At 46.9% G+C, this 14873-nt stretch overlaps 1 protein-coding gene and 1 long non-coding RNA gene across 3 annotated transcripts in view; one reads left to right on the top strand and one right to left on the bottom strand.

Moving 5' to 3' along the window:
• LOC129148560 (ATP-binding cassette sub-family C member 5-like) overlaps positions 1–14873 on the top strand; it is a 157716-nt gene that overhangs the window by 122379 nt on the left and 20464 nt on the right. The window contains exons 17-24 of one of the 2 annotated variants that reach the window (XM_054713784.1): positions 305–401; positions 4472–4656; positions 5302–5448; positions 5733–5862; positions 7916–8069; positions 8159–8287; positions 10899–11085; positions 13291–13380. In XM_054713784.1, the coding sequence (XP_054569759.1) occupies positions 305–401; positions 4472–4656; positions 5302–5448; positions 5733–5862; positions 7916–8069; positions 8159–8287; positions 10899–11085; positions 13291–13380 (1119 nt within the window). The remainder of the gene's footprint in view (positions 1–304; positions 402–4471; positions 4657–5301; positions 5449–5732; positions 5863–7915; positions 8070–8158; positions 8288–10898; positions 11086–13290; positions 13381–14873) is intronic. The other variant, XM_054713787.1, reaches the window with a different exon arrangement.
• Positions 64–5352, bottom strand: LOC129148563 (uncharacterized). The gene is made up of 4 exons (XR_008555540.1): positions 5331–5352; positions 3586–3650; positions 684–752; positions 64–141 (listed from the first exon to the last, which is right to left on the bottom strand). It is a non-coding gene; the product is annotated as an uncharacterized LOC129148563 (long non-coding RNA).

The raw sequence follows: 14873 nt of genomic DNA, 5'->3' as shown, positions 1-14873 counted from the left end.
GGGACCAATGTGGACAAAGTGGGAGGTCACAGTGATGAGAGGAATGGCAGGAAATCCAGTTTGGCATGAGAGTGGGAGCCCCAGGAATAGGAGAGGAGCTTGCAGTTAGGCTGGGGCCAGGAGGTGGAGTTCTTGAAGGAGCTGAGGAAGTACAAGAAATGAATATAGATGAGCCTTTTAAGAAGTTGGAAGGATTGCTTTTCAGTAATACCAGCAGCTTGACATGATTCTCTCATATGTCGCGTGGACATTTGTCTGAATGGCCATATCATAAATGGAGACACTTTTTTTTTTTTAATTTTAGATTAATTTAAAAAAGGAAACCAGTGGTTCACAGAAGTCACGAGACAAGGGTCCCAAAACAGGATCAGTAAAGGAGAAAGCAGTGAAGCCAGAGGAAGGTAACGACCTTTTTTGAGATTTTAGATTTGTCATTAAAGTATATCAGAAGTCATGCCATATGGTGACTCATGATGTTTGATAAGACTGTGGATGTTTGATAACACTGTGTGTGGTAGAGTACCTGGCCTTATATGCCTGGAATAACAGCATTCTTATATAATATCAGGAGACTATGAGGCACCTTTTGTTTGCTTAAACAGACCAAGGCAATAAGAATTATAGCTGAGTCACCCTGAGTATGAAAAAAGGGGAAAGGTGTACCCACCCTTCCTGTGACTCACCTGTGCCTTTTAAAAATCAGTTCCCACCACGGCAGAGGCGGTCCAGCTGCAGGGACGCCTGTGTTCTTCCTGTTAGAATGGGACGCTCCTTGGAGATTGCCCCAGAACTGTGGCAAGGTCACACCTGGGTTTCTCCCAGCAACTTTCCCTATCCAAAGTCCTGTTCTTTCAACACTTTATCTTGTCAACTGAAACAAATCTTGGGAGTTAGAAAAAACAATCCTATCTAATAAAGAGGGAATATGCTAATTGACCATGACTTTGTCACAAAGATGGCTGCACCCACAGCTGAGGCCAAGTTCCCATAAGGAGCCTTAACGAGCAATCAGCAGGGACCTGAGGCTACGCCCTCTCCCGTCTCCATGGGGCTTGACAGGGGACCTCGGGCTGCACCCCCCACCCCAGCACCAGGTCGGGGAACCTCAGACCGCACCCCCCACCTGGCGGGGCTTGGTGGGGGACCCCAGGCCGTGCCCCCCGCCCAGCGGGGCTTGACAGGGGACCTCAAGGTGCATCCCAGTGCTGGGTCGGGGGAACTCAGGTTGTGCCCCCTGCCCAGCGGGGCTTGACAGGGGACCTCAGGCCATGCCCCCCACCCTGGTATGGGCTGGGGAACCTCAGGCCACGCCCCCCGTCTTGGTGCCAGGCCAGAGGACCTGAGGCTATGCCTCCTGCCCAGTAGGGCTTGACGAGGGTTGGACTGGCCGGGTCTGGAACTAGCCCAATGGGGGGTGGGAGGGGAGATGGGCGGCTGGATCTGGGTCTTACGGGATTTTGAGGCGCATGTGGGTGGGCGGGGACTTGACTCTGGGTCCCGTGGTGTGCCCCAGACTCTGACAGGAGGAAGGTTTGCATATACATTTTACTAATTTTCTTTCATCTCTGACACTTCTATTATAGAGAAAGGCAAATAGCAATATTAAATTACTAGAGGCCCGGTGTACGAAATTCGTGCAAGGAGGGGTGTTGTCCCTCAGCCCAGCCTGTACCCTCTCCAATATGGGACCCCTTGAGGGATGTCCGACTGCCTGTTTAGGCCCGATCCTGGTGGACATCCCTCTCACAATCCAGGACTGCTGGCTCCCAACTGCTTGCCTGCCTGCCTTCCTGATTGCCCCTAACCGCTTCTGCCTGCCAGCCTGATCACCCCCTAACCACTCTGCTGCCAGCCTGTTTGCCCCCAACTTCCCTCCTCTGCCGGCCTGGTCACCCCTAACTGCTCTCTCCTGCAGGGTTGATCACCTCCAGCTGCCCTCCCTTGCAAGCCTGGTCCCTCTCAACTGCCCTCCCTTGCAGGCCTGGTCCCTCTCAACTGCCCTCCCTTGCAGGCCAGGTGCCTCCCAACTGCCCTCTCCTGCTGGCCATCTTGTGGTGGCCATCTTATGTCCACATGGGGGCAGGATCTTTGACCACATCGGGGCAGCTATATTGTGTGTTGCAGTGATGATCAATCTGCATAGTACTCTTTTATTAGATAGGATAGAGGCCTGGTACAGGGGTGGGGGCCAGCTGGTTTGCCCTGAAGGGCGTCCCAGATCAGGTGGGGGTTCCCTTGGGGTGTGGGGCAGCCTGAGCGAGGGGCCTGTGGTGGTTTGCAGGCCGGCCACGCCCCCTGGCAACCCAAGCGGAGGCCCTGGTATCTGGAATTTATTTTCCTTCTACAATTGAAACTTTGTAGCCTGGAGCGGAGCCAAGCCTGGGGCTCCCTCCGAGGCCAGCAGCCATTTGTGTTGGGGTTATAATTGAAACTTTGTTGCCTTAAGTGGGTGGGCCCAGCCAGGGTGTGCGAAAAGCTTTGCTTTTGCCAGCAGCAACCCTGGCCTACTCTCTCAAGCTCCATTCTGCCGCCATTTCTGTTTGAATTTGTTTACCTTCTATAATTGGAATTTTGTAGCTTGAGTGGAGGCTTAGGCCTGGCAAGGGCAGGCGGAAAGCTTGGCTCTCTCTGTTACCTAGGAAACCTTGCTCTCTGTGGCTGCAGCCATCTTGGTTTGGATTAATTTGCATGCTCGCTCTGATGGGATGGTGGGCGTGGCTTGTGGGTGTGTTGGAGGTATGGTCAGTTTGCATATTTGTCTATTATTAGATAGGATTTCCTCTAATTAATCCCCTTTTAATGTGCATGAATTTCGTGCACCGGGCCACTAGTTTACAATACTTAAGGTGTTTTCACCTTGGTGAATTTTAAGCTGCAAGTCAGTCCCTCACCTTCCCGCATCCCCCCCAAAAAAAGAATGCAGTCCTGTTTTAAAGCTCTCTTTCTGTTGTATCATGTCCTCACCTGAGGTTTTGAATCTGAGGTTTTGAATCCTGGGTTTGCCTCTGTTTTCACTTCCTGGGTCTTAAAACTGCAGCAGGTGTTTGGTGTTAGGAGTTGACCATCCTGATTTACCACTCCCTGCCTCTTCTTTCTTTTACTAAACCAGGTAACAATTCTGAATTCAGGTGTGATTTAAGATAGCTTACTCACACACACTAAACAAACACAGTACAGCCGGCTGAGACATCTATCCGTTCCTGCCAGAAGCAGTACAAAAAGCCAGAATGTTCTCAGGGAACATTTGTTCTCTGCAGAGCCACTAACCTGGAGACTGGCAACTGTTAAAGTGCTCCTGGCCTGTGTGGCTTGTTCCACATAATTAAAAGTGTGTGATGAAGAGGAAGAGGTGCCCTGTAGGGCATCAATCATCTGACCGTGCCAGGGAACCCCTGGGTGCTACCTTTGAATCTTTTCTCTTCCCCTACGCAGTCACCACGTCCTACTGAATTTACTCCCGAGACTCCATCCCTATTGCCACAACCTGGTTCTGGCCTTTATCCTCTCATACCTATGTTCCTGCTGTCCGTCCTCCATGCAGACAGCTGGGCGATAGGGTTGAAAACAGGAGACTCACCAACTCACCTTCCTGCATGGAGTCTTCAGTGGCCTCCTCCCAGTTTCAAAGCAGTGTTTTCCAATCTTTTTCCCTGATATGGCACACACAGAAAATGCCATTATTTGCGTGTGACACTGGGGTGCATGGAAGAGGCTGCTCGCTGCCAGAGGTGACTGGACTGGCCATCCCAGGCCCATCTAGCCCAGTAGGGCTGAGAGTCAAATCTCCACATACCTGTAGCCCATTCTCGAGAAGTTCCTCTCTGAAGGGTAACGTTCAAGTACCTCTGACAGAGCACAGCCTGCCTAATCCACCTGGTCTCTTGTCACTCCACCGGCACACACACTGTTCAGGCTGTGCTGGCTTGGTTGTCTATACTTACTGCCCTGCTGTTTCCCCACCTCTGTGGTGGTGCTCACGTTATCTCTTCTGCCCATTGTTCCCCCAACTGGCCGACTCTGGCTTACCTTCAAGGTGCTGTATAGACTGCACATAAAGTCTTCCCTGAAACCTCCCTGCTAACCACTGCACAGCTCCCCCAAGTAGGTCAGCTATACCCCCTGGGCGTCCCATGCTGCCCTGCATGTAGCTCTAGCATTGCATCTAACACATTTTACTAGAATTATGTGTTTATTTACCTGTCTGTCCTACCAGACTGTGGAAGGACCCTCAAGGGCAGGAACCTGGTCTTATTTGTCTTGACTATTCCAGGGTCTCATCCTGGGCCTGTTTATAGGAAGTGCTTAGTAAATGTTAAATGGGTGAATGAATGCTTCTGATAAAGAGGAAATAATTCTGAACTAGAGCCCTGTGAAGCTATAGGCTCTTTGATTTTGCTCTTCTATATAGGTGCCTTCGTTTTGGAAAAGTAGCTTTTTCCTTCTGAGTTCATGTTTCTTTTTTCTCCCCTAGGGCCGCTGATGCAAGCAGAGGAGAAGGGGCAGGGTTCTGTGCCGTGGTCAGTGTATGGTGTCTATATTAAGGCTGCCGGGGGCCCGTTGGCTTTCTTGTTCATTATATCCCTCTTCATATTGAGCGTGGGCAGTGCCGCCTTCAGCAACTGGTGGTTGAGTTACTGGATCAACGAAGGAAGTGGGGTAAGGTTCCTCATTAATGGGAAATTATATGCCTAAGAATATGGCCATCTCTCCATATTCCCTGGCCATTCTTAAGGAAACTAGTTTTCGATTAAAAGACACAATGAGCCGAAACCAGTTTGGCTCAGTGGGTAGAGCGTCGGCCTGCGGACTCAAGGGTCCCAGGTTCGATTCCGGTCAAGGGCATGTACCTTGGTTGCGGGCACATCCCCAGCAGGGGCTGTGCAAGAGGCAGCTGATCGATGTTTCACTCTCATCGATGTTTCTAACTCTATCCCTCTCTCTTCCTCTCTGTAAAAAATCAGTAAAATATATTTTAAAGATAAAAATAAAAAATAAAAAAAATAAAAGACACAATGAACAAGGGTCACCCAGGATGAAAAAGAGGGGTCCCTAATGTAACCTCACAATATAGTTGCTCCCTGACCAACTCAAGATGCATGTAGAGCTTATCATAGCACACCTGTGGGCTGTCTGCCCTCGTCCATTAGAAAAGAGTGAAGGAGGGACAGCGCCCTCCTCGTGTTTGCCACACCAGGTCCCAGAGTCCTTATCCTGCGCCCTCCCCTGAGCTGAGAGTGGCCCTAAGCAGGGTTCCTGGCCGTCCCTGGGAGTCTTGCCTCACAGAGCCCTGCCTCCAAACAGAACAGCACGGTGAGTCACGGGAACAGCACCTTCGTGAGCAGCAGCATGAAGGACAATCCTCACAGGCAGTACTACGCCAGCATTTATGTCCTCTCCATGGTCGTCATGCTGATCCTGAAAGCCGTTCAAGGAGTGGCCTTTGTCAAGGTATGCGGTGGTGGCCTCTGCTCCTGCTCACCCAGCTGACCGGTCTGGCTTCGCACGGCCTCTCCCAGGTTCATCCTGAGGAGGGAGCTCCTTTGAGACACAGTGGCCTTCACTGGAATGACCTGTATCCCATTAGCTTCAGCTTTTTCCCATTAGCCACCTCCTCCCTCCGTGGCCATGTGCCCCTCTCCAGTTTTGGGAGTGGACGGCCTGTGGAGTAGGGACTGAGCCTGCCTGAGTGCCTGGGTTCCTGGGCCCTGCTCACTGTGCACTCTGCTCCGTAGGGCACGCTGCGAGCCTCCTCCCGGCTCCATAACGAGCTCTTCCGAAGGATCCTCCGAAGCCCTATGAAGTTTTTTGACACCACCCCCACGGGGAGAATTCTCAACAGGTTTTCTAGAGACATGGATGAAGGTATTTCTTACCACTGTTCTCTGTGCCCTCCCGCCTTCTAGTTGACACTCCCCCGATAGTGCAGGTCTGTGCGGCCGTACTCTCTGAGAGGACAGTGGCTGCTGGTGCTGGTCCCAGGAACATTGTAGTTTTGGCATTTTCTTCAGGTTGCAACTTATATTTAAGCAAAAGCCCCATCTTATTTTTCACGTTTCATCTAAGTTTTCATTCGATCTTATTTAACCTGAAACAAATTCAGAGGCTTGAGTTAGTATAAGGGCTTTGGACTTTGGAGGGTCATTTGAGATTCCAAAACATTTATTTGGAGGGCAGTTCGTTGCTTTCTGGACACCTACAACCTCTGGCAGGTTTTCTGGGTGCTGCCTGGGCTGTGCCAGCACCAGAACTTAAATGCTTCCCAGAGCCCAGACTATTAGTAATGCCACCTGACATTTATTGAGGGCGTCCTGGGTGCTGAATGTTCTACACGCCCTGTCCTGAGCCTCACAGCAGCCCTACAAGGTGGGTATTGTTTCACCCACTGAATACGTGAGAAAGCTGATGCCTGGAAAGGTTAAATAACTTGCCCAAGATTGCACAGCTATTAGATAGCAAAGTGGGAATTGAGCCCAGGTCTTTTTGACCCAGAGCTAATGTTTTTGCTGCTCTGTGTTGCTCCCATAGAGGAGTTTATTACAGGTGCTGATAAGCATTGTAAAGCCATGGCCACAGGTAGCAGGGGCTCAAGACCATCACTGACACACAGAACTGATGCATAACATGATCCCATTTCTGTTACACACACACACACACACACAAACGGAGAAAAGACTGAAATTAAAAAATCAGCGGTATCAATATATCTGAGAGTTGTATGAAAATACTCCAATCCCTCTCCCCTCCAAAAAAAGGTAGGGGGAGGAGATAGTCAAAAAGGAGATGAAGAAAATGTTGATAACTTCTCAAGTTTCTATTCTCTTGACTTTTGGGCATGTTTGACTTTTCATGATGAAAATTTTCTTTTTCTTTTTTTTCTTCTTTAATTTGTCTTTATTGTTGAAAGTATTACAGATGTTCCCTTTTTCCCCCCATTGACCCCCTCACCCCCTACCCACCCATCCCAAGCCTTCACCACACTACTGTCTGCGTCTATGGGCTATGCATATAAGTTCCCCAGTTCATCTCTCCCTACCCAACCGCACCTTCCCTCTGAGATTCGCTAGTCTGTTCCATGCCTCTATGTCTCTGGATCTATTTTTTAAATGTTAACAGCAAATTCATTGTTTTTGGTGAGAATGAATATTATGTGTAATCTTTTTTTTGTATATTTTCAAAATATTTTATAACAAGCATATATTACTTTGTAAAAGGAGGAAGTGTTTAAAGGAGGTGGGCAACATAGTGAACTAAAAGAGGGCATATGCCTGGCTGGCGTGACTCAGTGGTTGAGCATTGACCTATGAATCAGGAGGTCACTGTTGGATTCCCAGTCAGGGCACATGCCCAGGTTGCAGGTCGATCCTCAGTATGGGGCGTGCAGGAGGCAGCCGATCAATGATTCTCTCTTATCATTGATGTTTCTATCCCTCTTTCCTTCTCCCTTCTTCTCAGAAATTAATAAAAATATATTTTTAAAAAATGAGGGCACAGAGGGGAAACAATACTTACATTTTCTTGGGACAAGAAAAATTAGAGCAATCAGGTCTCTGGGATTTGTATTTATTTTTTATCAGACTGTTTAAAAGGCAACACACAAATCTTAGGTAAGATTTTGAGGAATGCCTGGCTTGCGTGGCTCACTGGTTGAGCTTCGACCTATGAACCAGGAGGTCATGGTTCGATTCCTGGTCAGGGCACATGCCTGGGTTGCGGGCTTGATCCCCCAGTGTGGGGTGCGAAGGAGGCAGCCAATCAATGAGTCTCTCATTGTTAAAGTTTCTCTCTCTGAAATCAATAAAAAAATATATTTTTAAAGACTTTGGGGAATGTCTTTTTGTTTTTTTAATTTTGGGTTCCGTGTTTCCTGTTTGCGGATCCACAGAGCCTGACACTTGTTTCTTTACCGTTTCCCCAGTCGATGTGCGCATGCCCTTCCAGGCTGAGATGTTCCTCCAAAATGTCATCCTGGTGTTGTTCGGTGTTGGGATGATCGCAGGGGTTTTCCCATGGTTACTGGTGGCAGTGGCGCCCCTTGTCATTCTCTTTGCAGTTCTGCACATTGTGTCCAGGTAAAGCGGAAGGGTTCGTGTCTTCCAGGGCAGAGGACAGAGCTGGAGTTGCTGTCCACCCTCTGACACAGAACTCGTTCTCTCTCCAGGATCCTGGTTCGCGAGCTGAAGCGTCTGGACAATATCACGCAGTCACCTTTCCTCTCCCACATCACATGCAGCATACAGGGCCTTGCCACCATCCATGCCTACAACAAGGGGCAGGAGTTTCTGCACAGGTAAGCGCTGAGGGGGGCCAAAAGGCTCAAGCATAGCCAGCATCCCTGAATTTAATCAAGAGTCCAAGAATAGGGGATTATAATGCTCATCACCAGTGATTTAATTGTCTCTGATTAAAGTTCACTCACTTGGTGGAACTCCCTTCTGAGCAAACGAGAAGACAAAAACACAGATTTGGAGTTGGTTGGCTTTTGGTCCTGAATGACCATATTTGGTGGAGTTTTGCTGGTTTGTTGTTTTTTTGTTTTTTTTTGGAACTGTAAAAGACAGTCATTGGTGCTAGACTGACATTTTATTTGGTTGAATATTGTTTATATGAGATTTTTATGTACCTAATCATTGTGGAGATTTATATTAACAAGAGATTAGAACTAACTCAGTGATTTCCAACATGGAGCATATGCCCCACAGAGGGGCAATTCGATTCTTAAGGGGGGCAATTCGAGAATGAGTTATTAACAGTGAATTTTTTTCATTTCTTATGATTCTAGGGGCCTCATATTCAGTATATAAATATATATTGTGACATATTTATGCATTTCAGTCCTCTGTTTTATGTTTTGAAACTTTATTTGCTATTTTTTCATATCAGTTCATATTATTTTTTTAACAATTTCTTAGTGATTTCTTTCTCAGTACTTCAACTGTCCTTTCGTTCTTTTATTTTTCTCTTTCATGGATGCCATGTTCTTTAGAAACTTGTTTAGACCAAGTTAATGGCCTTTTATGCTTCCTCCACGTGAATAGGAGTTCACTCTTTGAATAATAAGAATTAAATGGGAGGGCATCAGGATTTTAGAGATGCTTAGGTGGGGCATGGCCAAAAAAAGGCTGGGAACCACTGAACTAACAAAGTCATTCAACAGAGGACTGGTTAAAGGAGCTACAGTATCCTCGTAGAGTGGAATATTGTGTGGCCCTTCAAAACATGAGACTAGCCCTGCCGCATAGCTCAGTTGGTTAGAGCATCATCCCAAAATGCCAAGGTTGTGGGTTCAGTCCCTGGTCAGGGCATATACAAGAAGCAACCAATGAATCCATAAATAAGTGGAACAACAAAATGATGTCTCTCTCTCCTTCCCTTCCTTTCTCTTTCTCTAAAATTAATAAAACAAAACCAAAAACAAACAAAAAAAATGAGGCAGCTCTAAAGGTACTGATCTAGAATGATTTCTAAGATATATTAGTGAAAGAGCAAGGTACCGATGTGTCTATGCTAGTCTCCTTTTTAAGTGTGTTTGTATATATAACATTTAGAATATCTCTGAAAGGATACACAAGAAACTAATAGCCACTGAAGAGGAGGGGAATAGGGTAGCTGGAGAATGGACGGGAGAAAAATTGACTTTTCATGGTAAAACTTGTGTACCCTTTAAATAGTCTGTCCTATGCATATATTGTCTATTCCAAAAATTAAGCAATTAATTTTTTAAAAAATATATTTTATTGATTTTTTACAGAGAGGAAGGGAGAGGGATAGAGAGCTAGAAACATCGATGAGAGAGAAACATCGACCAGCTCCCTCCTGCACACTCCCTACCGGGGATGTGCCTGCAACCAATGTACATGCCCTTGACCGGAATCGAACCTGGGACCTTTCAGTCCGCAGACCGACGCTCTATCCACTGAGCCAAACCGGCTTCGGCACGATTAATTTTTTTTTAATATAGAGTAAAAAAATTAGGCTAAACAATGTAGAAAAATAACCTTAACTTTCAGTGAAAAAGAAGAAAATATACTATGTACAAGTGTGTTTATGCATGTGTGTGTATATATACATGTACATGTAAGTACATTGAAAAAATGCTGGAAGGAAATGTAGCCAGATATTAACTCTGGTTTTAACTGGTAAGGTTATGGACTTTTGCATTTTTCCCTTTATTGCGTTTTCTAATTTTCTCTAAAGAGCACATGTCTTATTGTAAGGAAGAAATGTGGGTGTTTTGTTTTTTTTTTAAAGCAAAGCACATTTGCTAGAAAGACTTTCTGCTCTGGAATCCTGGTTATGGACTCCAGATGGGGTCTCGTCTGCTCTCTGGGACCCCTCGTGACAGTGGTGTCTCCCCTCCTCCATTGGGAAAGGTTGTCTGTATATTTGTTTGCTGTGGTTCAGCTCCTGGCTCTTTGTTCCATGGCTGTGGGAAACAGTACCATTCTGCCCAGTGATGGTGTGTCAGCAACAATTTCCACTTTACTGTATTCATTCTGAGAGTTTCCTTGTCCTGGCTTTGGGCCATTTCTGCAGTTTGCCTTTTAACCTTTATTTTTGTGAGAAAATGACCCCTAACCTATGACATTTTTTCTGACGTTTAGCACAGCCTCTTTATTTGGTCTCCTTCCCCCTACTTTCCCTATGCTGTTAAAGTAGATATTTTCCCCTAACATCTTCAATATGTTTCTTTGAAAGTGTAAAACTAGAAAACCCCATGTCCTCCTATTTGTGGAGCATGGAGTACTCCGTACTCTAAGTTTCCATATCATTCTCTTCATTACAAACAGAAAATACTGAAGTATTAGCCCCCGTCCATAATTCACCAGAGCTTTGACATCATCCATGACCAGGGTCACCTGGTACCTTATTTGCCTATTAGCTGTCTGCCTTCCTCACAGGTACCAGGAGCTGCTGGACCACAACCAAAGTCCTTTCTACCTATTCGTGTGTGCAATGCGGTGGCTGGCTGTGCGGCTCGACCTGATCAGCATCACCCTGATCACCACCACTGGGCTGATGGTCGTTCTCATGCATGGGCATATTTCCCCGGCCTACGCTGGTCTCGCCATCTCTTACGCCATCCAGGTCAGTCTCTGGGATGGGGCATCACCTTCGCTCCTTTTGAGTCCTTCCTATGTTGGCCTAGGAGAGGCATGGTAGGGGCCTCTACCCTAAGTCACTGTTTCACCTCTGACGCCCAGAGTGCCACGCAGACTGCTTTAAAGTAACCATCTGGGGCGGGAGGCTGGGAGGGCAGGAGGGGTGGTATCTATATATCTATATCTATATAGATATACATAGATATATATAGATATAGATATATAGATACAGATATAGATATAAAAGGCTAATATGCAAAGTGTCCCCTTGGGACGATCGCTTGCTATGATGTGTGCTGACCACCAGGGGGCGGCGCGGAACGAAGGAAGGCCCCAGCCAGCAGCCGGAAGGCCCCATTGGCCCTGATCGCCGGCCAGGCCTAGGGACCCTACCCATGCACGAATTTCGTGCACTGGGCTTCTAGTCTATAGTAATAAAAGGGAATATGCTAAATAGACCAGGTCAACCGGACATCTTCTGGACATCTTCCGGACGTCCGACTTCCTTGATGGTGGCGGGGGCCGAGGTAGAGGCAGTTAGGAGTGATCAGGCCAGCAGGGGAGCAAGCAGTTAGGGGCTATCAGGCTATCAGGGGAGAAAGCAGTTAAGGGTGATCAGGCTGGCGGGGGAGCAAGCAGTTAGAGGTGAGATCAGGCCGGTGAGGGCGAGCAAGCAGTTAGGGGCGAGATCAGGCCGGCGCAGGGGAGCAAGCAGTTAGGGAGCGATCAGGCCGGAACGGGGGAGCAAGCAGTTAGGGGGCAATCAGGTCAAGCATGGGGGCGGTTAGGCGGTGATCAGGCCAGCAGGGGAGTGGTTAGGGGGCAATCAGGCAGGCAGGCAGGGAGAGGCGGTTAGGGGCAATAAGGCAGGCAGGCAGGCGAGCGGTTAGGAGCCAGCAGTCCTGGATTGTGAGAGGGATGTTCGGGCTTAAACCGGCAGTCGGACATCCCCTGAGGGTTCCCAGATTGGACAGGGTGCAGGCTGGGCTGAGGGACACTCCCCTCCCCCGTGCATGAATTTCGTGCACCAGGCCTCTAGTGTAGGAATAAAGGGATTTAAGGCTGTTGCAAGTGTTTAAGAAATAGGTGCTATTTTCTTCATAAAGGTGCTTTTGAAAATAGTTTTTTAATTGTAGGTTTCTGAATTCACCATCCTGTCATCTCTGGCCTCTTCATAGTCTTCAAAGAAATACTCAGTTTGCTTCTTATGTGCATTTTTTCCCCCAGGCTCCTGCTTTTCCCCAACACTGTTACATGTGGAAAGCTTTCTGGTCTCTAGGAATGGTTTATGGTTTTTAGCTCAAAAAAAACTGGGAACTTGAGCTCTGACTAGGTATTTGAAGATGTTAAGGAATTATTATTAACTTTTTAGATGTCATCATGGTATTGAATAATGGTATTGTGCTTTTAAAGATTTTATACTTTAGAGAGATACAAGCTGGAATATTTATGGATGAAATAATAGGATAGCTTGGATTTGCTTCCAAATAATATAGAAGGATGAGGTGATGTAAAGGAAACAATATTATCTGTGAGTTGACAGTGTTTTAAGACGGATGTTTGGTACATGGGAGTTTATTATAATGTCCTCTCTCCTCTTGTACATGTTGGACGTTTTTCCATATTGTAAAGATAAACTAAAAAGTAGCCAAAGAAACCTGAGAAGAGGTATGTACATGTATCTGTACATATCCCCCAAGGCTGTCCATGCTCTGCAGACTTCCTTGATCTTTGGATGGGCAGTAGTAGAATCCTTCGTCTGACGTGCACAGGGGCTCTGCCCGCACTTTCTGCTCAGCCTTCTTTCCCTTTGTTGACGTTCCTGGAAGCCTGCCCACTGGCTGCTCACAGGTTGACTCGCTGTGTCTGCCATAGCAGGTGCAGGTATAAGTATGCAGCTTCAGATACGTGTTACTGGACACGCAAAGATGGGTGGAAAGCCATTGGATGCAGGAAAGTTAGTGCCAGCAGTACCACGTTGCCACCTGCACTCACAGAGAATTACAGATGACTGGGGGTGGGGGTGTAATGCGCATTGTCTTAAATGTTTAGAGAATGACTCCGTTCATAAAACCAGCTGCTGTATGTGCCCAGTTCTTATGATTGAGCTGTGGTCCCCTAGATGAAGGAGGCTTTCTAGCGTTGGCATCGATAATGAACTCTCTCCTGCATTTCTGCTTCTCACCGTCAGTTAACGGGGCTGTTCCAGTTCACCGTCAGACTGGCCACCGAGACAGAAGCTCGCTTCACCTCAGTGGAGAGGATCAACTACTACATCAAGGTCAGACTTCGACCTCACCCTCCATGGAGGCGTTTTACCCTTTACCCTTTTCCTGCCTCGGGTGGATGTGCAAGGAGGCAGCATGTCTTCCTGCCTTCTCGTCCCTCGGGAGAGGATTGGCGGTCTCTCCGGCAGGCGTGGAGTGGAGACGGAATTAGCATAAGAGTTTCTAAATCTATTTGTGAATCGTCTGATTGAGAACTTAACGTTCATCAGCTCATTTCCAAAATGTTTCAAACTTTGTTAGTTCAGTTACGCTGGCTAATGTAGCATTTTTTTTTTTTTTTGCACTGTATAAAGCTATTTTTTTTTCTTTTTTAAAAAAATATATTTTTATTGATTTCAGAGAGAGGAAAGGAAAGAGAGAAATATTAACAATGAGAGAGACTCACTAATCAGCTGCCTCCTGCACGCCCCCTACTGGGGATCAAGCCTGTAACCCGGGCATGTGCCCTTGACTGGAATTGAACCCGGGATCCTTCAGTCCACAGGCTGGTGCTCTATCCACTGAGCCAAACCGGCGAGGGCTTTGTCAGCATTTATATCATTGTTTACATGGGAAGAATACATTCCAACTTCCCAATAATGACTTACAAGCATAGTGTTGAATAAAGAAAACACAAGCATAGTGTTGAAAACTTGCCATTCAGTTGTGAACTAGTGTGTTACATAAACTGCATTTTCTCGCAGAGACGTGCTTCACTGGCTTGTTTTGACAATGGACCTCATTAGTCATAGGATATTTCTCAAACTTACGAATGATTATTCTGGGAAAGAATGGCACATAGCAATCTGATATATCTGCTAATAGCTGTTCCTTAGGTTTATCCACTAGCCTCTTCGCCCAGTGCTCTGGTCTGGGGATGATACATGGTTGTATATGTGAATATATAGTGTTTGCTTTACTCGCTGCTGGTGAGAGTCTCTGGCTGGAGAGGTGGGGGTGGGTAGTCAGCCCCAGGTTGACTGGCAGTAGTACAGTGTAAATCCTGCACAGACCAGTCACAATCCTGAGGACTGGCTCCCCACTGCCAGTCCTCAACCTGTCCCAACACCGACCCATGTCTATCCCAACACGGACCCTTCCAGCTTGGAGCGTTTGTATTCAGTCTCCACCCCCCAGAGCAGTAGTCTTTGGCCCTTACTTCCCTAGAACGCTGTAAGCCCCATGACTAGTCGCCAGAAAGTTTGAAAACATTGCAAGGTTTGACTATTGATAACAAAAATTATAAGCCGTTATATTAAACACAGAATTTTAAAGCTGGAATGGATTTCCAAGATTATCTGATCCAGTCCCCACAATTTGCAAATGAGAAACTAAGACCTAGAGTGAAGAAGTGATGTGTCCAGTCACACAGCTGTTAGTGGCAGGGTTAGGATTAGAGTCTATTTCTCCTGGATTGACTGAGATATGTCAGAGTGCCAGAATCTGATTACATGTTCAATATATTTTTTTTTTGTTAATCCTCACCCAAGGATATTTTTTCCATTTA

Source organism: Eptesicus fuscus, chromosome 3 (genome assembly GCF_027574615.1).
Source record: "Eptesicus fuscus isolate TK198812 chromosome 3, DD_ASM_mEF_20220401, whole genome shotgun sequence".
NCBI lineage: Eukaryota > Metazoa > Chordata > Mammalia > Chiroptera > Vespertilionidae > Eptesicus > Eptesicus fuscus.
Note: the sequence above shows the minus strand (reverse complement) of the source record. Positions and strands in the feature narration are given on the sequence as shown.